Below are 24,963 nucleotides of genomic sequence, written 5' to 3'. Positions count from 1 at the left end.
TTCTTGTTTGTGTCAGCAATATGCTCAGTGCAAAACTAAATATTTTATTTTCTGCAGAGACCCACACACTGATCTGCAGTCACAAATTGTCGACCCCTACATAAAATCCCCTGTTGTGGACAATTTTATGACAGTTCTACACACATGCAGTGAGCGCAGCAAATGGAAATGAAACAGAAGTGCTGCGCGTGGAGATTTGTGTTGCAGTGCACACAGGCTGTCCAGCACAGCTGACTTTATAGTGCCACTATCTGCTGTTGATCAGCATTTCATCCATATGTGAAGATGAGTTCCCTCCTTGTAAACACCGTCAGGATCAGCTGGGGCTCACCTCGTACAATATTCATTGGTTTACCTCAACTGAGGATTTGAAAATGAAGAATGCCACAGCCGTGCCAGCATACAGATAACTCCACATGTCGCTAGCCTTGTGTTTAGAATTCCAGAGTCAGCCAAGAAAATGGGCCATGACATGGTTTCACACACTCCTTACACTGGCTCTCTGTGTGCTCGTTCACTAATAGCCCTTTAAGTGCATGTACATGTGCACACATTCAGCCCCACTCCATGCCTGGTATCTAGTCCCTGAAGATGAGTTAATGATCCATGTGGGAACATCGCTGGACTATAACAGCTTTTCACATTCGTAACAACACGCTCTAAATATGCAGATTCATCAGAACTCATGAAAACTGACACACACTAAGAATACACATAGGGAGTAATGATATTCAGGTACTGACCCATTTTGCACGTTTGTTCTTTCTGAGGAACAGTATCATGAACAGGACATACAAGCTATCACTTGGAGCATGCATAGACATGAGTGCCTCTGTTACAAACAGCTGTTGAAGACACACTCATTTTAGACAGAGGCCTTCTGTCCTCCAAACAGCTTCTAACTGTTCTTTTAATAAAGGAAAGGAAGCAATTTGACTGGACTTAATCTAATTATAGTCCTACAATTTGATGATTATAAAAAATGTATAAAAATACAATCATGGTAAGAACGTCTATACAACTACTTTTGATTTTAAACATTAGATATCAGAACACAGTAGCAGTATTACACAGAGAACCCACAGGATTAATGACATGTATGGGGCAGAGATGTTGTAGAGGCAGGGCAGCTAATTTGGGACCATGCCCACTTTTCCTGGTGTCCTTGATCAAGACACCCAATCCCTAACTGCTCCCCAGGCACTTGCATAGCTGCCCACTGCTCCACCTGGGTGTGTCAGGTGTGATGGGTTAAATGCAGAGAACTAAATTCATCATTGTGTGGGAACATACGATGATGAAACATATTAAAGACGGAAGACGAAACGTTTCTACAATTTTTTGGGTTTGTTTTTGAATGTCCAGAGGACCAGACTTAACTTCTTTAGATTTTTCTACCTGGATTATTGAGCATGCATCAGGACAACACATATTACTTTACTTTATTCTTATGTACCAGGATATGTACCTGGTACTATTTGGTATGCTTGTACTAGCTAAGTAGCAGACAAGTACCACGTAATAAGTCACTTTTTAATACGGCCCGGTCCCGTAGGTATCCTGCACAGCTTTACAATTTTATCACGACTGTCACATGACAACACATCATCTGCAAAAAAATGATTCAACAAAGGTAATGGACTGTACTTATACAGTATATCACCTTTCTATCTCATCAAGATACTCAAAGCTCTTAACAACAATCTGTGCCTCATTCACCCATTCATACAGCTCTATACTAGATCTATACAAAGACTAATCAGAGCTTTATCACATTCATACACTGATGGACACACATCAGAGGCAATGAGGGGTTCAGTGTCTTGCCCAGGGACAATTCAGCATGTGACTGCTGGTGGAATCGAACCCCCAACTTTTGCATTGGAGGACGACTGCTCTAACCACTCAGCCACAGTTGCCTCAGTAGTCATCCCAGTGCACTTACGATACCACAACAAAGGTCAAGTCACAAATCCAAATTCAATGTAGGGCCAGATTTAAATCCAATTAAAGTCAATTCATGCATCCATTTTGCTTGTCTGTTCTTTTTCAGGCTGTAGGGGGCTGGTGCCCAGCTCCAGTCAACTCCTAACACAAAACAATCACATTCACTTCATTATAAAATGCCCATAGGTAAAAACTTGTCTAAGTAGTTTACAAGATGCTACTGTATGAGTTTTGTGTGCAAAGTAATATTAAAATTTTGGAGTTTAATTGCATTCCACAGATCTGTGCTTCAGTCAAGCTGAAAACTTTGTGCAACATGGTGAAGATTAACATTCATACTGACTAACCATATAAAACCAAAGTGTCAAGACAATGTTTTCCTTTAGCTGCTTAGTGTTTGTGTTTCCACCTTTTACAGAAGACGAAACTTCTAAGAATGCTTTGGGGTTTTTACTTTCACACATTAAAGTAGAATTGTCAAAGATGGGCTGATCTTTTGTCCAACATATCAGCCACTGTAATATGGAAACTGGAAACTTATGTGTTTATGCATTGTTGTCCAAAACAAGTTTATTATCAAGTAGAACTTGAAGCAATTTTCAGCAGCTGTGTTCAACTTTCTCACCCCCCCCCCCCCCCCCCCGAACCTGTCAGAGGGCAATAGTTCAGATGCAAACAATTGGCTCCTGGTGGGATTGACTCACTTGCTGGAAATGCTGTCAAACCATCATACACAACCCCAACATCAAACACACACAAGGTTTTTATTCTCTGCAATTTTTCTGGATTTTGAAATGTCAAAATCTTAATATAAAATGCTCCAACAAAAAGCTGTCCAAGAAAAACAGAGCCGGACTAATGTGAACAAATGACTTGCTTTGAATTATTATTACTCACTCTTCAACTTTCTTTGTGATCAAAAAAGTTAAGTCTGGTCCTCTGGACATTCAAAAAACAAAACAACCAAAACAAAGAAAAAAATGTAGAAACGTTTCGTCTCTCATCCGAGAGACTTCCTCAGTCTGAGGTGCTGTATTCAGCTCAGTCTCTTAAATAGCACCTTCTCAGAGTGGATCAACCAGTTTGCTGCTGACAACCAGAACCAGCTGATCACATGATCAAGAAGGACCATCAGCCTAACAATGGATCATTAGCACCTGATGGCTGTTTACTATTCACAGAGGGCTGAGTGATACTAGCAATCACAGCATTGTAAGAGGGGGACAGTTGAACCCGGAGGCTCCACCCCTGTTTAATGATGGACGATTTCTTTTCACAAAGATGCCTCCGGGTTCAACAGTCCCCCTCTTACAATGCTGTTATTGCTAGTATCACTCAACCACCTGTATAGTAAATAATAGTAATAATAGTAAACAGCCATCAGGTGCTAATGATCCATTGTTAGGCTGATGGTCCTTCTTGAGCATGTGATCAGCTGGTTCTGGTTGTCAGCAGCAAACTGGTTGATCCACTCTGAGAAGGTGCTATTTAAGAGACTGAGCTGAATACAGCTCCTCAGACTGAGGAAGTCTCTCGGATGAGAGACGAAACGTTTCTACTTTTTTTTTTCTTTGTTTTGGTTGTTTTGTTTTTTTGAATGTCCAGAGGACCAGACTTAACTTTTTTAAATTTTCTACCTGGATTATTGAGCATGCATCAGGATATTTCTCTGAGATCATTTGTTTTCCTCCTTTTGTCAAGTCAGCTTTATTACATATCATCCATAGAAGAGCCCGACTGATATGGACATTTTAGCCTTCACAGATATCAATATTTGGACGGGCGCAGACCTCCGATAATGGCTGAAATTTTTTTCAGCTTTGTCCACCCCAAATAATCTTAAGAAAACAGGACATGAGTTGAAAGTAGTCTTCATGCGCCCTCTGCTGGATACATTGTACAATTATGGCTTGGTCCAACATTTTAGGGGTGAGAATTAGAAGTCTTAATGGGACGATTAACACAGATACCGATAGGTTACCAATAGGTCCCCAAACATCTATATCGGCCTAAAATATCAGTCCTACAGATATATCGGTCGGGCTCTAATACATACTTATACCATACTATACACATACACAAAAACATGCAAACACACGTGCAAACACGTTTATACAAATTGACTAAATTAAAGCAATTCTTTGTTTTCTGAAGTCATTGGGCTGTGGCGGACCTCTTGAATAGGGTTTATTCTAAAAGTGAATCAGCTGTAGATGCAACTCCAGTGATTAATTTCTGCATTTTAATAAAATTTGACAGGTTTATGAGATATTTTGAAAACAATCAGACACACACACACACACAAGCAAAAACGTCCACTTTTGCCTTTGAGCAGAAGGAAATGAAATGCTTAGATACACATCATCACATAAACATCTCTATTAGAAGGTTTATGTTTATTGTCATATGTACGGTAGATGAACACAATATCAACAATGCAATGAAATGCCCAGGACGAGAAAAACCGCCTCGACTTGCCAAAAAAACAACAACAGGAAATACCAAAGCATGCAACAAAAATACAAAAACAAGGCACCAAAAGTGAAATAGAAATACATCTACAGCAAAATGGCCCCATTAGCAGAGTGGTGTTCTGTTGGCAGTGAGGTTCTCTTAGCAGCATGATACTGTTAGCAGCATACCATACCCATATCATTTTACTTATAGAGCACTTAAAACAGCGACAAGGCCAACCAAAGTGTTGTACTAACAGAAAAAACAGGCAACACACAATGCAACATACCAGAATATAGACATAAAAACGATGCATATAATAAATATGACGACAAACCAGTGTGGAGCGTACAGGTTCAACTGTTCAGTGATTTGTAGACATACATGAGTATTTCGAACTGGATTCGAAGGTGAACCAGTAACCAGTGCAGTGAGGCCCAAACTGGTGTATTGTGCTCTCTTTTGCATGTACTGGTTAAAAATCGGGTTGCTGCATTCTGGACCAGTTGTAGTCGTGCAATGGAGGTCTGACTGATCCCTAACAGGAGCGAATTGCAGTAATCAAGCCTAGATGTAATGAATGCATGTATTACTGTCTCCAGGTTCTTTTTGGACAATATGGGCTTCAGTTTAGACAGCTGCCTCAGTTGGAAGAAACATGATTTAACAATCATGTGTAGTGAACTAGACCTCCAACATCAATCTGTCTCTGAGGACCTTCAGGGGACAGGAACTGTTATTTCATTGATTTGAATCCAGAAATACAAATTATCTCATCAAGAGACTATTTAATTGTATCCTGAATTAATCAATTGAAAGAACACTCTTCTTTTTTATATTATCATTACTATTTTACAATATCTTGATAAACAAAAGTGTGTTCAGTTCACATTGTTTCTAATGTTGAAGTAAACCACTCATTTAAATCAACTGTGAAACAGTATTAATGATTTTTAAACCTCATTAGACTTAGATCATACAAGTTAAATGTCTATTTACGACGTAATTGTGCATTTTAATCTTCTGTCTGAATGAGGAGTGGATTTGAGGTCGGTCAACAGTCAGAGGACAAGTTATGAGAACGAAGTGCCTTGTTTTAAAACTCTCAGACAGTAAATAAGAAACTGGCACCTGCAAAGTCTGTCACTTCTTCAAAATATTTTCCTGTCTGTACTAACCGTTCTTAAAAACATTTCTGCTGTCTGTTGACTTCTAATAACCCTCTGACATCACAAAAACTCCACCCCTGCTGGTTGTGTTAACCAATCAGGAAGTACCACATAACAGGAAGTGGATACCCTTTAAAAGTCAACACTTCTTGGAACTATTCAGTCTTACTGGAACTATTCAGCCTTCCTGGAACTTTCAGTTTTACTGGAAGACTCAGTCTTATTCAGTCTTACTGGAACTATTCAGCCTTCCTGGAACTTTCAGCCTTACTGGAAGACTCAGTCTTACTGGAACTTTCAGTCTAAAATGAGACTCAGTCTGACGGCGAGTCTTACAGGAACTTCCAGTTCTTACTGAAAGTCTGTTTGGAGTTCTGGCTGGGACTGCAGTCTTGCTGGAGTCTTACAGCTGAACTAAAAAGCTGATGAATTGGACCATGAGGCAAGGGTCCCTCCATTTCATCGGAGTCACAGCATGCCTCGCTGTGAACTCACCCCGAGCATTAAATTCTCTCAACTTCTAAGGAAGCTTATTCTGTTGAACGGAGTACCGTCACTACTTCAGACGATTACCAGCCACTCTGACCGGAGACGCTGAAAAGGGAGCGTGAAATGGACCTCTGTACCGGAGCTGATTTATCTTCTGCAAAGGTAAAGAGTCGTCACACCCTGAGTGTACCGAGGGCTGAGCTGGGGTCGAAAGAAGGGTGCCATTCCGGGTCAACACATTTTCCTTCCTCCATCTAAATCTCTTCTTTAAATCTAAATCTATCTTCTCTGTAAACTTCTTTGCCAGTAAATCAAGCTAGGTGCCTTCAGAGATGAATTATTCTCCATCAGTAATCCTCTGTTGTCTTGTTATTTGAACTTGCTAAGTTTATTAACCAGAAACAGATCAGCAAATCGAGTGTACATGTTTGAAGTTAAATTTTGATTCTGTTAAATAAATGACCGCATTTATTCTGATGGGTCAAAGATAAAATGGCGTCTCATTATACACTCCACTCTCAAGTTATCTTGGTCACATGGCAGAAATTTAACTCGAAAAAGAAAGAATCCGTTGTTAATTAAACAATTAATATTCTTTGTGCATGAACTAGCCTTAAGAAGAATTAATTAGTAGTGTGTCCACAGCAAAGCTGTCCTGTCACACTGCACATGTTTACATGATTGTTAAGTTTCAGGGAAGGGTCCATTATCACTCCCAGATTAGTGACTTTGTTTTTCTGACAGGGTTAGAGTGGAGAGGTCGATGCAGTGGTTTGTGATCGTGTCGTTGGGAGGGAACAACATGACTTCAGACTTCTTTTCATTGAAACTTAAGAAGTTTAAAGCCATCCAGTCCCTGATGTCAGCCAGGCAGTCGAGCAGAGGTTGAATAGAGCATGTACCATTGTGTCTTAGGGGGAAGTAAATTTGACAGTCATCGGCATAGGAGTAGAAGGGCATGTTGTGTTTCTGGAAAATAACACCAAGCGGCAGCAGGTATAAAGAGAATAGGAGGGGACCCAGGATGGACCCCTGCGGAACCCCCCATTTAAGCTCTGCCGCTGCGGAACTAAAATCCTTGATGGAGACACAAAAGGCTCTGTCAGTGAGGTAAGATCTGAACCAATTGAGGGCTGATCCTGTGACGCCCACCCACAGCTCCAACCCACAGCTCCAACCTAGCAATGAGGATCTCATGGTCGATGGTGTCAAAGGCGACTGTGAGGTCCAACAGGACAAGCAGCACAGCATGGTACTGTTAGCAGTGTGGTCTAGTGGTGCAGAAAATTATTGATTTATTAAAGAATCTAGATTCTTAGTCTTTGCGATTCTGAATAGATTCTAAAGGCCCATAAATCGATTTTAATATGCGTTTGTTTTATTTTTTCCGCTCCTGCTCCCGACCATACTACATATCACATTACGCGTCCGCTCGACCGCCGTAGAATTGAGCCATGTAGGCCACCGTACAGCAGCTAGTTAGCCAGCTCCCTTTATCTGAATGGAGCCTGCTAGCATGGAGGAGGGAGACAGCGTGATTCAACCCGCTGCTTCGTCTTTAAAAATCATTTCAGATCCTACAATGTTCCGGGGGAAGACAGAGCTTCACAAGAGCACGGTTGTTTCCAAGAAGTGTCAAATAAAATTGCGGTACAATATTTTGGAAATAAGACAAAATGCACGGAAGATGAAAGCGAAACAGCCGACCAGTGAACTCTGCAACAAACTTCCAGGCTTCACCAAAGGCTGTGAAGATTTCCCTCTCCATCTCCTGCTGCATCACTAAGGATTTATGATGAGACAGCGCAGTGGAAGGTGAGGAGGTTCAGCTTTATCTTTAATACGCTGGACCCAACGTACGTTAGTCCTTCATGTAGATTTTTTTTTTTTTGCGATAAAGCAGCGCCACAACTTCACCATGAAACAACAAATAAAATGGGAGGAGCTCTGATGCAGCTGCAGCTCAAAGGAAACTGTTATTTCTCATATTAAACTAAAACTTATAGACAAGTTGTTCAACAAACTTTATGTAATTTGTCTTTTTAACAGGTTGGAGAGGACAGATGAGACATCACCTGGAGCCAGTTCTAAATGAGACACTTTATGGTTTATAAATTATTTATAAATTACAGTTCAGAAGAGGTTTTTGTGCAAACTTGCACAGGTTTTGGAATTTTGTTAAAGATTTACTAAATATGAATCAATATGGTTAAGACTGAAGTCTGTATATTTCATATTAAGTTAAGTTTTGAAGATATAACAAATGTTAGAGCAATATGGTTAAAAATAACCCTGTGAAGTCTGTATTTTATCTTGAGTTAAAGGTTAATGTACTATGTTAGGTTGAAGTCTGTTTACTTTTATATTTATATATTTTTTAATTATTTGTCTGTGATGGACTGGAGACCTGGTGTCCTCCGCCTCTCACACAGTGATGGCTGATATGGGCACCAGTGATACCAGTGACTCGAAAAGTAAGAAGTAGGTAAAGATGATGGATGGATGAATTATTTGTTCCTAGAGGTTGTTTTTTTTAGAAAAATTCAGGCAGCTAAGCTAACTTAATACTGGTAATTTAAGTTACAGAATTTTATGCACTCCTATATTTGTTCCTATTTCTGGTATAAATATAAAATGATGCAAAATATTTGATACAGTAAGGAACATAAAATTATTGTTTTAAATAAATGTTCCATTTGTTTACATTGTTGTTTAATCTTTTCAGCTTGTCAGTTACATATACATTATAACTGAAACTAAATTTATGACCATTTCAATAGAAAAATGGTTTATGAATTGAAAAATCAATTTTGAATCGAATCGTGACCAAAAAAAAAAAAAAAAAAAAAAAAAATCTGAATCGAATCGATTTGCCAGACACAGAGATTTGCACCCTTAGTGTTGTCTCGTTAGCAGCATGATGATAATAACGACCGTGGCAATGGACGATGACTGCCCTCCAGAACCGGGTCCGGCAGACACAGAACATCCAAAGATTCCCCATGGAACTGAACTGTTCTGTAGAGTTCGGTCCATGCAGGCAGATGGAGGATCATGGGGACGACAGCCACGACAGGCTGGAGCCTGAGCCCGAGGCTGGACGAGGACCGGGAACTGAACCACGATGGCAGGATGGCAAAGCAGCGACACACAAAACTCCAAAAGTGCATCGTGGACCTCATCCCCGTAGTGTGGGTGTACAGTGTATGTGCAAAAGAAGTGAAAACAAAAACAACAGGCCCAAAAAGAGAACGAGCTGAAGCGGTGCTCCTGTCAGTGCTGCCATACTCCAGCACACGTGATGTCACATGTCTCATGTAAAATTTAACCAAAACAGAGAAACTGGCGGGGTTTATTTTCTGACTTTGGGACTGTTTGAAGACGTTTCTGTCACTTCTAGTTTCACTGCTGCAGCCATTATCCACACTTACAATCTTACTTGTTCACATGCATCCATCTGATTTACCAACAAGTCATAATATAAAAGGCAAAGGAAATGCAAACATATTTGGTGTTGAAGGAAGCTTGCCAGGCTGATATGAGATGTCAGTCATTTAGGTTTCAGCAGAATTTGATTCATCTTCCCCAGGGTGCTCAACAGTACTACTTTAAATGTAAATGTTCAGTTTAAACTAGGCGGATGTTCCAAGTTTATATTTCGCAGAAAAACTAAACAGTAAAATACATTTTCCATCCTAAGCATTTCATTTCATTTTATGTCCTGCAGAAAAAACCCAAAGAATTCACAAAATAAAATTTCTATTATTTATATTTTTCACTTCTCTGCAGGTGCAACATTTCTTCACTCCTCTCCATCTTTCTCCTGTAGTTTACTGCAGAGGAAGAATGCTTCTCCTCAGCAGATGTCTTTGTTTTGTAGCTTTCAACTCCAGTCCACCCCTCAACCATTCAACTTTGCTACTCCAGAGACATCTTGACTGGCCAGGCAGAGCGACAAAAGGTTTAGTTAATGACCTCTGGTAATTAGCTCAGCCCACAGCCGCTGACACAGGTTTAAAAAACAACTATGCTCACCTTTCATCCTCTGCATTCATCGTTTGTTTAGCAGCAGAAAAAGTGCAGTGCTGAGTTTCATCATGTGTAAGACACCACTGAGCCAACTTTGCTGAGTTTTTATTCAGTCCTTTACTCTTTGCCAAGAAAATGTTTGCTAGAATGAGGAAATACACCCATACTGTCTTTTACATAAACCACACACAAACAGAAAAACAGATACAATCAAGTGAATTTGATCTTGTTTAAAAAGAAAGTTTTTGTAGTGGAAAACAGAAGGCACAATATGTTATTAACCATTTCTACATGAACTTACAGAGTGGGTTCAGGAGGTGCAGAGGGGATACTTCCTCAAGGGCTGAACTAATCTTTTTCTTTATGCAGCAGTGAGAAAACAAACAGAATATTATAAGAAAGAAAAGTCAGGTCCTCTGGACGGATTCAAAAATTAAAAACCTCCCTGGGCTGCCACCTTACCGTGGTGGAGGGGTTTGAGTGTCCCAATGATCCTAGGAGCTATGCTGTCAGGGGCTTTACGCCCCTAGTAGGGTCACCCATGGCAGACAGGTCTTAGGTGAGGGACCAGACAAAGTGCAGCCCAAAGACCCCAATGATGAGAAAAACAAATGGACTTAATGTTCCCTTGCCCGGACGTGGGTCACCGGGGCCCCACTCTGGAGCCAGGCCTGGAGGTGAGGCACGCGGGCGAGCGCCTGGTGGCCGGGCTTTTACCCATGGAGCTCGGCCGGGCACAGCCCGAAGAGGAGACGTGGGTCCCCCTTCCCATGGGCTCACCATCTGTGGGAGGGGCCAAAGGGGTCGGGTGCAATGTGGGATGGGTGGTGGCCGAGGGCGGGGACCCTGGCGGTCTGATCCTCGGCTACAGAAGCTGGCTAATGGGACGTGGAATGTCACCTCACTGGTGGGGAAGGAGCCTGAGCTGGTGTGTGAGACTGAGAGGTTCCAGCTAGAAATAGTCGGACTCACCTCTACGCATGGCTCTGCCTCTGGAACCAGTTTCCTTGCCTGTGTGTTGGGGTTCGCCCCGGTGAATGAGAGGGTGGCCTCCCTCCGCCTACGTGTGGGGGGACAGGTTCTGACTGTCGTTTGTGCTTATGCACCAAATGGCAGTTCAGATTATCCACCCTTTTTGGAGTCCTTGGAGGGGGTACTGGAAAGTGGGGGAAAAGGGGGACTCCCTTGTTCTGCCGGGGGACTTCAGCACTCATGTGGGCAATGACAGTGAGACCTGGAGGGGTGTGGTTGGGAGAAATGGCCCCCCTGATCTGAACCCGAGTGGTGTTCTGTTGTTGGACTTCTGTGCTCGTTATGCATTGTCAATAACGAACACCTTGTTCAAGCATAAGGGTGTCCAAGGGTGTCCAAAACTTCCGGTAAGATGGTGCCCGTGTACATGGCTTGCAATCCACCGGTGTTCGGATTATTTTTGTTTTTTGCATTTCACATGTGTGACATCAACTCTCTGCTGGTGTATGACAGACAACAACTTTTGAATCTTCGTTTTTCTGGCACTGAAGTCGCTTATTTGGACCATTATCAGTGTACCTCTGGACCCCCCCCTCCTCCCCCCCTGCTGGCGGATGTGCCAGCTTACCTTTGCTGCGCTCCTCACCTCCCTGCCCAGAGATATCGCTTCAGATGCCGGGGAAAACGTGCTGGTCAGCTGGTGAAGCTGAAAGCTCTGCACGCTGCATCTTCCTCTCCTCTGTGTCCGGACCAGGTAACCAACGGGAGTTGTCAGCCGGTGCGCAGATCGGACCGACCTGGAGGGGCTGTTATTGAAAACCTGCGGCCATTAGCGCGCGCTAACTCCATCGAATTACTGCCACCGAACTGTCTGTGTTTTAACGCCCCACGGCCATCAGGCCGGCGCGGTGGTGGATTATTAACAATATTCAAATCAACTTTTGACTGTAAACAACTGCTCATCCCAGTTTCCAGCGCCAGCTTTGAGCTGAGCATCTTTGAACTCGGACATTCACCTGCGACGTTATTTGCACTTGTCTACCGCCCACCTCAATCTAAGGATTTCATAAATGAGTTTTCTGACTTCTTGGCTGAAATCACACCAAAATATGAGCATCTTTTCATTATTGGGGACTTTAATTTGCACGTGTGCTGTCCTGAGAAGCCCTTGGTTAAGGACTTTTTAGATCTATTGGACTCATTTAATTTAACTCAGCATGTAAACTGTCCCACCCAAGAGTGTGGACATACACTGGACCTTGTTTTAACTCATGATATGACTTAAAATAATCTTGTTATTGGTGATAGTTTTTTCAGACCACATGCCAGACCGGTTTGAGTTCACCCTCCCCCATCTAACTCCTAAGTCTTGCATTCCTGCACGTAGGACTCGGACCATTAACCACTTAAGCCACACGTTTCACAGATGTTTATAACTCTGAAATGATAATTCAGGCCCCAGTGTTTCTCACCACCACTGAGGAGCTGACATCCCAGTTCAACTCTGTCTGCTTAAAGACTATGGATCATGTTGCACCTGTTAAAACCAAAAAATCAAAACTGAGAGCAGAACCTTGGCTGAGTGACGTCACCAAGGCTGTAGGCAGTAATGTAGGAGGGCGGAGCGAAAGTGGAGGAAAGACAGGCTGCAGGTCTCTTTTCAAATACTTAAAGAGAGTTGGCGCCGTTATCAGAAAGCAGTAAAAGCTGCTAAATCAAAATTCTTCTCTGATATAATTACCTCAAACTCTCACAACCCACGTGTCCTCTTCTCCACCCTAAACTCTGTTCTCCACCTCACTGAACCATCACCTCTGGAAGCCTCGACTGAGCTGTGCGACAACTTCTTACATTTCTTTTTGGAAAAAATTGCAACCACCAAGGCTCTCATTTCCCCTCCAACTCATGACCCATCCATCCCACCTCAGTCTGTAGCTCCATTTGACCATTTTGAACCCATCACTCTATCTTCTCTAGAGCAGGTCATGTGCAGCTTGAAACCTTCTGGCTCCCCCTTTGATGTGGTCCCCCCTCGACTACTAAAAGAGGTGTTTCCAACTCTAGGTCCGTCCATTCTTGCCATAGTAAACAGTAGTTTATCCACTGGCATGGTGCCAAAATCCTTTAAACATGCTGCTGTCCAGCCTCCTGAAAAAACCAAACCATGACCCCCTCAGTTGTTTCCAACTACCGGCCTGTCTCCAAACTCCCATTTGTTTCTAAAGAACTGGAGAAAACAGTTGAGTCCCAGTTGAAGTGCTTCCTGGAGGATCACGCCATCTTAGAGCTTTTCCAATCTGGCTTTAAACCTCTCCACAGCACTGAAACTGCCCTGCTGAAGGTCTTTAACGACATCTTCAGATTCACAGATACCGGTGATTCTGTGCTGCTTGTCCTGTTGGACCTCACAGCCGCCTTTGACACCATCGACCATGAGATCCTCATTGCTAGGTTGGAGCAGTGGGTGGGCGTCACAGGATCAGCCCTCAATTGGTTCAGATCTTACCTCGCTGACAGATCCTTTTGTGTCTCCATCAAGGATTTTAGTTCCGCAGCGGCAGAGCTTAAATGGGGGGTTCCGCAGGGGTCCATCCTGGGTCCCCTCCTATTCTCTTTATACCTGCTGCCGCTTGGTGCTATTTTCCAGAAACACAACATGCCCTTCTACTCCTATGCCGATGACTGTCAAATTTACTTCCACCAAGACACAATGGTACATGCTCTATTCAACCTCTGCTCAACTGCCAGACTGACATCAGGGACTGGATGGCTTTAAACTTCTTAAGTTTCAATGAAAAGAAGTCTGAAGTCATGTTGTTCCCTCCCAACGACACGATCACAAACCACTGCATCGACCTTTCCACTCTAACCCTGTCAGAAAAACAAAGAGTCACTAATCTGGGCGTGATAATGGACCCTTCCCTGAAGCTTAACAATCATGTAAACATGATCGTTAAATCATGCTTCTTCCAACTGAGGCGGCTGTCTAAACTGAAGCCCATATTGTCCAAAAATAACCTGGAGACAGTAATACATGCATTCATTACATCTAGGTTTGATTACTGCAATTCACTCCTGTCTGGTATCAGTCAGACCTCCATTGCACAACTACAACTGGTCCAGAATGCAGCAGCCCAATTTTTAACCAGTACAGGCAAAAGAGAGCACATTACACCAGTTTTGGCCTCACTGCACTGGTTACCGGTTCACTTTCGAATCCAGTTCAAAATACTCATGTATGTGTAAAGATTTGAAGCTCTCGACCTTGACCTCTCTAAGTGGCTTTAAGAATCTGTTGGACTCCTGGCGGGGTCCAATGCAGACATGTTCCTGTTTTTAGTTTTATACATTTGTCTTGGAATCTAGCTGTTTTTTTGTTTTGTTACCTTTTTCCTTTTAGCCATCCTATTTGTTAAAAAAAAAAAAAAAAAAAACTGTAGTATGAGTTTTTATAACTGCTTATTGTTGTTGCTGTTGTCCATTGTTGTCATCTTTCTTTGTTGAAATCAGGTCTCTCTTGTAAATGAGTCCTCGAGGCTCAATGGGATTTACCTGTATAAATAAAGGTTGATTGATTGATGTCTACAAATCACTGAACAGTGCCCCCACCCCCCCAATCTCTCTGATCTGCTACAACCGTTTGTCCCACCACGCTCCCTGAGGTCAGCGGACCAGTTGCTCCTCACAGTTCCAGGAACTCGACTTAAGCACAGAGGTGACAGGGCCTTCTCTGTAGCAGGACCAAGACTCTGGAACGAGTTACCTCTGCTTGTCAGACAGGCCCCCTCCCTCTCGGTTTTCAAGTTCCGTTTAAAAACTCACTACTATTCAGTAGCTTTCAACACAAGATGATCTGTGTTTTGATCCTGTATGCTCCACACTGGTTTGTCGTCATTATCTGCATCGTTTTTTGTCTATATTCTGATTTACCTCATTTTGTATTTTGCTTTGTGTGTTACCTGTTGTTTTGTCTGTACAGCACTTTGGTTGGCTTTGTAGCTGTTTTAAGTGCTTTATAAATAAAGTGGTATGGAATGGTATATGTGCTCTTGGCACCAGGACACCCTAGGCCGCAGTTTGATGATCGACTTTGTCATCGTCTCATCTGATCTGCGGCCACATGTCTTGGACACTTGGGTGAAAAGAGGGGCGGAGCTGTCCACTGATCACTACCTGGTGGTGAGTTGGCTCTAATGGTGGGGGAAGATGCCGGTCAGACCTGGCAGACACAAACGTATTGTGAGGGTTTGCTGGGAATGTCTGGCAGAGTCTCCTGTGAGACGGAGTTTTAACTCCCACATCTGGGAGAACTTCAAACATGTTCTGAGGAAGGTGGGGAACATTGAGTCTGAGTGGACCATGTTTCATGCCTCTATTGTCGAGGCGGCTTACTGGAGCTGCAGCTCCAAGGTTGTCGGTGCCTGTCGCGGCGGCAACCCTCAAACCCAATGGTGGACATCGTTGGTGAGGGATACTGTCAGGCTGAAGAAGGAGTCCTATTGGGCCTTTTTGGCCTGTGGGACCCCGGAAGCAGCTGATGGGTACCGGCAGTCCAAGCGACATGCGGCTCGGGTGGTCTCTGAGGCAAAAACTCGGGCATGGGAGGAGTTCGGAGAGGCCGTGGAGAATTACACGGCTTTGAGGCGATTCTGGTCCACCATCCGGCGTCTCAGGGGGGGAAAGCGGTACGCCACCAACACTGTTTATAGTGGGAGTGGTGTGCTGCTGACCTCAACTCGGGATGTTGCGGGTCGGTGGGCGGAATACTTTGAAGATCTCCTCAATCCCACCGGCATGTCTTCCACTGAGGAAGTGGAGCCTGGGGACTCTGGGTCGGGCCCTCCAATCTCTGGTGCTGAGGTCACCGAGGTGGTTAAAAAGCTCCTCAGTGGCAGGGCCCCAGGGGTGGATGAGATTCGTCCTGAGTTCCTTAAGGCTCTGGATGTTGTAGGGTTGTGTTGGCTTACGCGACTCTGCAATATTGCGTGGACATCGGGGGAAGTTCCCCTGGATTGGCAGACCGGGGTGGTGGTCCCCCTATTCAAAAAGGGGGACTGTAGTGTGTGTTCCAATTACAGGGGAATCACACTCTTAAGCCTCCCTGGTAAGGTCTATTCGGGGGTTCTGGAGAGGAGGGTCCGTCGGATAGTCGAACCTCGGATTCAGGAGGAGCAGTTTGGTTTTCGTCCTGGCCGTTGAACACTGGACCAGCTCTACACTCTCAGCAGGGTCCTGGAGGGTGCGTGGGAGTTTGCCCAACCAGTCTACATGTGCTTTGTGGACTTGGGAGAAGGCGTTCGACCACGTCCCTCGCCGGCAGTAAGTCCGACTTGTTCCCGGTGAGAGTTGGACTCCGCCAAGGTTGCCCTTTGTCACCGATTCTGTTCATAACATTAATGGACAGAATTTCTAGGTGCAGCCAAGGTGTTGAGGGGATCCGTTATGGTGACCATAGGATTGCGTCTCTGCTTTTTGCAGATGATGTGGTCTTATTGGCTTCATCAGATCGTGATCTACAGCTTTCGCTGGAGCGGTTCGCAGCCGAATGCGACGCGGCCAGGATGAAGATCAGTTCCTCCAAATCCGAGGCCATGGTCTTGAGCCGGAAAAGGGTAGAGTGCCCTCTCTGGGTCAGGGAGGAGGTCCTAACCTCATCTATGGTCATGAGCTTTGGGTTGTGACCGAAAGAATGAGATCTTGGATACAAGCGGCCGAAATGAGTTTTCTCCGCAGGGTGTCTGGGCTCTCCCTTAGAGATAGGGTGAGAAGCTCGATCATCCGGGAGGGACTCAGAGTAGAGCCGCTGCTTCTCCACGTCGAGAGGAGCCAGTTGAGGTGGCTTGGGCATCTGTTAAGGATGCCTCCTGGACGCCTCCCTGGTGAGGTGGTCCAGACACGTCCTACCGGAAGGAGGCCCAAAGGAAGACCCAGGACACGCTGGAGGGACTATGTTTCTCGGCTGGCCTGGGAACGCCTCGGGATTCCCCCGGAGGAGCTGGCCCAAGTGGCTGGGGAGAGGGAAGTCAGGGCCTCCCTACTTAAGCTGCTACCCCAGCGACCCAACCCCGGATAAGCGGAAGAAAATGGATGGATGGATGAAATGTTTTGTCTTTTATCCAAAAGACTGTCAGTCTGAGGAGTTAGTGGATCAACCAGTTTGATGGTGACATCCAGAACTAGCTGTTCACATGTAAAAGGACCATCAGCCTAACGACGGATCATTAGTGCCATGATGACCGCTTGTTATTCAAAGAGGGCTGAGTGACACTGAGTGACTTTGTTCTTACGCAAATTCAGCCTTTTCTGGAAAAAAGCACAATCCTAGATAAATTTCAATCTGGTTTTAGATCCCGACATAGCACAGAATCTGCATTATTGAAAGTTCATAACGACATAGCTCAGTCAGTTGACTCTGGGTGCCCAGTAGCTCTGGTGCTCCTCGACCTTACAGCAGCCTTTGACACTGTGGACCACTCTGTCCTTCTGTCTCGCCTCCATGATTTTGTTGGGATTTGTGGTACTGCTCTGAAGTGGTTCACGTCCTATTTATCTGATAGAACCTTTTCTATCTTGTTCAATGGCTCCTCTTCCTCTACAGCCCCTCTTCTGTGTGGGGTGCCCCAGGGTTCCATTTTGGGTCCTTTGCTCTTTTCATTGTACATGTTGCCACTTGGATCTATTATAAGACAACACAATGTCAACTTTCATTTTTATGCAGATGATTTACAGATCTATTTACCATTAAGGCCAGGATCCAATAACCCAATGCTTTCTCTCTTTGACTGCATCTCTGCAATCAAACATTGGCTGAACAAGAACTTCCTGGTTTTAAATGACAGTAAAACAGAATGGATTTTATTTGGTGACAAAGATGCAACTGGCCTGGGAAATTTGGACATTAACTTCAGTGACTGTGTGAAAAACCTTGGGGTGACCTTTGATAAGGCTTTCCACTTTGACAAACATATTGCCTCTGTTGTCCGGTCAGGATTCTTTTATTTATGCCTTTTAAAAAAGGTCAAACCCTTTTTAAATTGTCGCGACCTGGAGAAAGCTGTTCATGCTTTTATCAGTTCTAGGCTCGATTATTGTAACGCTCTGTATGTCGGTGTACCACAGTCATCACTGAGTCGCCTCCAGCTTGTACAAAATGCAGCAGCGCGCCTTTTCACCAACACTCCTAGATGGGACCACATCACACCTGTTTTATTCTCACTACATTGGCTCCCTGTCCATTTTAGAATAGATTTTAAACTTTTATTGTTTGTTTTTAAAGCTCTGAATGGCCTTGCTTCTCCTTATATAACTGAGATGCTAAGTTTCCCCGCCCGCTCCAGATCTTTGAGGTCAGACAGCCAGCGTCAGGGTCACTTGTCATATTATCACTGCAACTAGATCTGAGCTTTTGGCAGAAAATGTGCACAAGTTGTTTTTTTTGGTCAAAAACTTTAAACTTGATTAGTTAGATTGTGAACAGTCTGTTGCTCTTATTGTTCTGGTTCTGACTGTTATTGTATTTATTAAGATTTTTATTATTGTTAGCATAGTTTATTTATTGTAAAGAGTGCAGTTTATTTAAAATATCATCCAAATGGGTCACTTTTATTTATTTTTATAACATATTGCTTACTTGGCATATTTTCAAAATAAACATTTTGTAACTCTTTATTTTGGCCTTTTTTGTACCAAAAATTAACAGAACCGAGCCCTCCTTGAAACTGAACCGAACCATGAATTTAGCGTACCGTTTCATCCCTAATGGCATCCTTCACTCCTCTCTCAAACCATCATTCCTCTCTATCAAGGATGTGCACATCATCATCCCTGAAAGAGTGACTGCCGGCTTGCAGACCAGTGTAAACCGCAGAGTACTGGCCTGATGATGCTGATCTTTGCATAGATGGTCTTCCATTTTCATGTGAACATCTAGATCTGGATGTCACCATTAAACTGGTTGAGCCACTATGAGAAGGTGATATTTATAAGATTAAGTTTATTGCAGCTCCTCAGACTGAAGAAGTATTTTGGATAAAAGATGAAATGTTTCAACAAGAATTCAATTCAATTCAGTTCAGTTTATTTATATAATGTCAAGTCACAACAGAAGTAATTTCAGGGCACTGAACAGAAAAATTATTTATCTGATGAGCAGACTGCTTTGAATTTAACTCCATAGCAGAACTCTCATCTTGAGCAAACACAAAGGCAACAAAGGAAAGGAAAAACTCTCCCATGAGGAAGAAACCTTTAGCAGAACCAGGATCAGAACAAGCGGCCATCTGCTTCGACCAGCTGGGTTTGAGAGGAACAGCTACACAATGGCAGGTTGAGAATCACATGTTGATAGAAATAGTATCAAATGAAAACTATTCAATAGTAAAAATTCATTCTAAGAAATGAGGTCAATTTGTCCTCTAGTAGTCTAAGCCTATAGCAGCATAAGAAGCCAACCCTAACTATAGGATTTATTAAAAAGTAAGGTCTCAAGCCCAGTCTTAAAACTGGACAATGTGTCAGCCTCACAGACAGAAACTGGAAGTTGGTTCCACAAGAGAGGAGCCTGAGAACTGAAAGATCTTCCTCCCATTCTGCTGCTGGAAACTCTAGGAACCACAAGTAAACCTGCAGTCTGAGATCAAAGTGCTCTGTTAGAAAAATATGGAACAATAAGATCTGTAATATCAGATGGAGCTAGGTTGTTGAGAGCTTTGTAGGTTAGAAGTAAGCTTTTGAATTCTATTCTGGATTTGACAGGGAGCCAATGGAGAGAAGCTAAAACTGGAGAGATATGATCTCTCCCAGTAACTCCAGTTAAGACTCTGGCAGCAGCATTTTGGATCAACTGAAGACGTTTTAAAGAAGAATTTGGACATCCAGATAATAAACCATTGCAATAGTCCAGTCTAGACGTGACAAATGCATGGACCAGTTTTTCTGCATCATTTTTAGATCAGATGTTTCTAATGTTAGTGATATTACGCAGGTGGAAGAAGGAGGTTCTAGTAACGTTTTTAATGTGGGGGATAAAAGACATGTCCTGATCAAAAATAACACCAAGATTTTTAACATTAGAGCTGGAGGACAGATTAATGCATCTAAGGAGGGAGAAAGACTGAAACATTCATTCCTGAGGTGCTCAGGTCCAAAAACCAAAACCTCAGTCTTGTCTGAGTTTAAAAGCAGAAAATTAAGGGTCATCCAGGTTTTTATGCCTTTAAGACATGCTTGTAGTCTACGTAACTGATTGGATTTATTGAGTTTAATGGACAAATATAACTGTGCATCATCAGCATAACAATGAAAATTTATCCCATGTTGTTTAATAACTTTACCTAATGGAAGCATATATAAAGTAAAGAGTAATGGTCCAAGCACTGATCCCTGAGGAACTACATGACTAACTTCGATGTATGAAGATTCATTATTTACATTTACAAATTAGAATCTATCAGATAAATATGATTTCAACCATTTTAGAGCCGTTCCTGTAATCCCAATATCATATTCAAGTCTTGTTGTAACTGTGGTATTTTGTATTATTTACAATTGTAACTGTTAGAAGTTACTGCCAGCTTTAAAACCAACCCTGACACTTTCTGCTGTCAGTGGGAAAATATTTCCTTATTTCTAATAAGTCCTTTAACGAGAACAAACATCAACCTAAAGGCTTTTTTAATTTAACTAAGTTCAACTATAAATCTAAATTATACCAGGGGGAGATCATCAAAGCAGACTTAGGACCTCAACAGTCTCTGTAGTAAAATATTGTGATCAACTGTATCAAATGCAGCACTGAGGTCTAACAGGACCAGTAGACACAAGTCCATTGTCTGAGACCATGAGAATATCATTAGTGACTTTTACTAGTGCTGTTTCTGTGCTACGATGAGCTCTAAACCCTGACTGAAACTCTTCAAACAGATTATTTCTTTGTAGATGTTCACGCAACTGACCTGCAACTATTTTCTCTAGAATTTTTGAGATGAAAGTTAGATTAGATATAGGTCTATAGTTGGTGATAGTAGGAAGGATGGTTTGAATTTTATCTCTAATTGAAATAATTTTATTTATAAAGAATCTCATGAAGTCATCACTACTTATAGTTGTAGGGATACATGGTTCAACAGATATAGAATTTTTCATTAGACTAGCTGAAAAGGACTGAAAAGAAACCTGGGGTTATTTTATTCTCATCAATTAAAGATGAATAATATAAAGTTCTAGCTTTACGGAGACTTTTTTTTTTCAAGTTATAGGGCTATCTCTCCAAGGTAAATAAAAAAAATTAATGCTAGTGGAGCACCATTTTCTTTCCAGCTTTCTAGAAGCCTGTACGTAACTCAGAATTGAACCAAGGAGCCAGTTTCCTCTGATTGATTACTTTCTTTTTCAGTGGAGCAATTTTATCAAGTGAAGTTTGCAATGAAGTTGCAAAATTATCAACCAGATGATCTAAGTCTCTGTTCTCTGATGCATTACTCTGCAAGACAGAGGAAACATTGATGAAAAATAATCTTTCAATTTGGTTACAGCATTTTCTGATAAGCACCTGCTGAGATGAAATTTACTCTCAGTGACTGTGTAGTCATTTAATGTAAACTCAAAGGTTATTAAAAAATGGTCGGACAGAACAGGATTTTGAGGATGTAGAATCTGTCCAGAGGACCTGACTTAACTTTGTAAGGTTTTCCTACCTGGATTATTGAGCATGCACTTTGATACACAAAATACTTGTTCTTTGAGTAGTTTAGTGTTCCAGGATCAGATTTATTTGGCCAAGTTTGTATTTTGCACAAATAAGGAATTTCTCATTTTCTTTCTCTTAGAGTTCAGACTTTCCCTCAAAATTATAAACAATTTTTTATCATTGTCTCTTTGGGATGCTCAACTTCTTATATAATCTCAAGGGAGGTTTTATTAAACCACTGCAGCATCCTGGTTTGAAAAGGCATGAAAACAAGGGGAATGGTGTGTGTTGTGGTGCTTAATCTAAGTTAGAAGACAGGATAGTACACACTTACAGTCTGAGCAGGTGAAGGCACAGAAAGCTGAAGAGGAAGATCTAAATTGGATCTCTGCTCCTGCTCAGTTGGAGAGGAGGAAAGCAAGATGGGAAGAATGGAAAAATGGGTAAATATGCAAAAGACTCAACTGAGGTTCTTCATGATTCAACAGCAGGCGGCATCTTTATATCAGGTGACAAACCATGTTTGCACAAATTGACACAGACACAAACAACAAAAGGACAGAGAAAATCACTCTCACACAAGCAGAAGCATGAGATAAGAGCAACAAAATGTCCACACAGCTGATAAAAACAGGTAAGAGGACGTTTACGATCACCTAATGATGCTGGATAGAAGACAAGAGAGGAGCAAACAGTAGCACAGAGACAAAATTAAGACAAAACTACAAGTGAAGTGGTCAAATAAAAATATTCTAAATTTATGGGGGATAAACAATACAATAAATTGTAGTAAGCCTTAATGAACTTACTCCAAAAAAAAGAAGAAGAGTAAAATAAAACAGAAGCACAACTAAGAAAAGTAAAACAAAAATAAATAAATAAATCTGTAAAACAGAAAACGACAAAAAAAACCTCTTGAATAATCTTATATTAGATTTTCTATGAGCTGTTCCTCATCTGAACTGAGCACCAAAGAATAAACTTTTTGTTTTCTGTACAGGGTGGAACTGGATATTTATTACACTAAGTTAAAGTCGTGTTGTATGCGCTGTTTCATTGTAAAATTAGGACAAACTAAAGCCTAAGAAAAGTCCAGCAAGGCTTGCAATACAAGTGAAAGATGAAGCTCATTCTTTTTCAAAGTTTATCTTCAGGAGGAACAGAGACATTTATTATGTTTATTATATGCTTATTATCTCAAGGGGTATTACTTCCTTAGTACTAGAAAACTGAGGCAGAGCTGGGAGTCAAACTGCAACTGAGGACTTCAAAATATGTGAAAGGACATTTAGATATTTCTACCCTGAAATAATAGTAATTGGTCCAGTACACTGAAACATTGTATTTTGCCACCTCTTTTTCATCATTGATTGACAATGTAAGGTGACCTTGAGTGCCAAGAAAGGCGCCTACAAATAAAATGTATTATTATTATCATCATATGTTGACCGGTTTTATCCCATTTTTTACCTGCAAAATAAGTGCATGCATTCTCATTAGACCTTCTTACACGTGCACGTACACACACACAACCTTTATTTATACAGGTTAGTCTCACTGAGTCACGAGGATTCATTTACAAGAGAGACCTGATTTAAACAACAACATATAAAGTCAAGGCCGGATTAACCAACTGGGCAACTGCCCAGGGGCCCATGATCTCTAAGGGGCCCATGATCTCTAAGGGGCCCATGATCTCTAAGGGGACCATGATCTCTAAGGGGACCATGATCTCTAAAGCTCCTTATCCACAGGGCCCTTTGGTACTCCTATGTAACTAGTTATGGCTGATTGCGTGTTTTATCAACAATGCCTTTAGCGGTGGAACCCACCCCATTTTTGGGACCTAATTCTCTGAGGTCCCAGGTCTGGTTCTTGTAGGGTCTAGTTGTGACATCAGCGCACTGTAGGTCACTGATTGGTCAGGGGGCGTATTCATTGGTGGAGGGCGGAGATTCAGTCTTCCACCGGAAATCACAATCCACCATTTTCTTTTTCACCCGCATAACAGACAACAAGAAATCGGAGGAGCTTATTTTGGAATATTTTATAAGGTAAAACAAATAATCATGGCACAACCGTGGTCGAATGCTGAAGTTCAGGCATTTCTCTGTTTGCTGGCCGACGAACAAGTGCAGAGCGAGCTAGATGGAACGAAACGAAATGAAAAGATTTTTCAAGAGGTGTCTGCGCAGATGGCGGTGCAGGGCTTCCATCGCACACCAAAGCAAAGAGGAAAGCTTAAAAAACTAAAAAGCGATTACAAAACGATTAAGGACCACAACGGTAGGAGTGGAGCAAACAGAAGAAACTGGAAGTGGTTTGTACAAATGGATGCCATTTACAGCAAACGCCCAGCCAACAAAGGGAGGGAGAGTGGCCTAGACACGACCACTGCTCTTCTGGAATCTATAGTTGATGGTGAGTGTATTTTATTTACTTTAAGCATATTTCCTTTTCCTCATGCAACCGTTTCTTTGCGTTTTCTGAAAGTACTCTGAACAAACGAGGCTGACACGGTTACGTCGTTATTAGTTAGCATCATTGCTAACTGTACTCTGTTGCTGTTTTTCCACTCTTATTTTGATGCAGAAAGTCCCACTGAACATGAAGGTTCGCCAGATTCTGCTTTTGACTGTCCAATCCTCCCTGCTTCTGACCCTTCCCGACCACACCAGCTCCAAGTACATCTACACCACCGGGCACATCTACGCCACCAAGTACATCCACGCCACCGGGCACATCCACGCCACCGAGTACATCCACGCCACCGAGTACATCCACGCCACCGAGTACATCTACACCACCGGGCACATCCACGCCACCGAGTACATCTACACCACCGGGCACATCCACGCCACCGAGTACATCTACACCACCGAGTACATCTACACCACCGGGCACATCTACGCCACCGAGTACATCTACACCACCGAGTACATCTACACCACCGAGTACATCCACGCCACCGAGTACATCCACGCCACCGAGTACATCCACGCCACCGAGTACATCTACACCACCGGGCACATGCACGCCACCAAGTACATCTACACCACCGAGTACATCCACGCCACCGAGTACATCCACGCCACCGAGTACATCTACACTACCGGGCACATGCACGCCACCAAGTACATCTACACCACCGGGCACATGCACGCCACCAAGTACATCTACACCACCGAGTACATCTACACCACCGAGTACATCTAC

At 42.7% G+C, this 24,963-nt stretch overlaps 1 protein-coding gene across 1 annotated transcript in view; it reads right to left on the bottom strand.

The window, feature by feature from the left end:
* atrn (attractin) overlaps window positions 1–24,963 on the bottom strand; it is a 280,476-nt gene that overhangs the window by 4,697 nt on the left and 250,816 nt on the right. Inside the window, exons 31-33 of the mRNA XM_037695258.1 lie at window positions 15,693–15,709; window positions 13,803–13,822; window positions 12,077–12,115 (exon numbers count right to left, since the gene is read on the bottom strand). Of these exons, the coding sequence (XP_037551186.1) occupies window positions 12,077–12,115; window positions 13,803–13,822; window positions 15,693–15,709 (76 nt within the window). The remainder of the gene's footprint in view (window positions 1–12,076; window positions 12,116–13,802; window positions 13,823–15,692; window positions 15,710–24,963) is intronic.

This window comes from Nematolebias whitei, chromosome 21 (assembly GCF_014905685.2).
Source record: "Nematolebias whitei isolate Nwh7 chromosome 21, NemWhi1, whole genome shotgun sequence".
In the NCBI taxonomy this organism is placed as follows: Eukaryota; Metazoa; Chordata; class Actinopteri; order Cyprinodontiformes; family Rivulidae; genus Nematolebias; species Nematolebias whitei.
The sequence above is the reverse complement of the archived record's forward strand: the minus strand, read 5'-3'. Positions and strand labels throughout refer to the sequence as shown.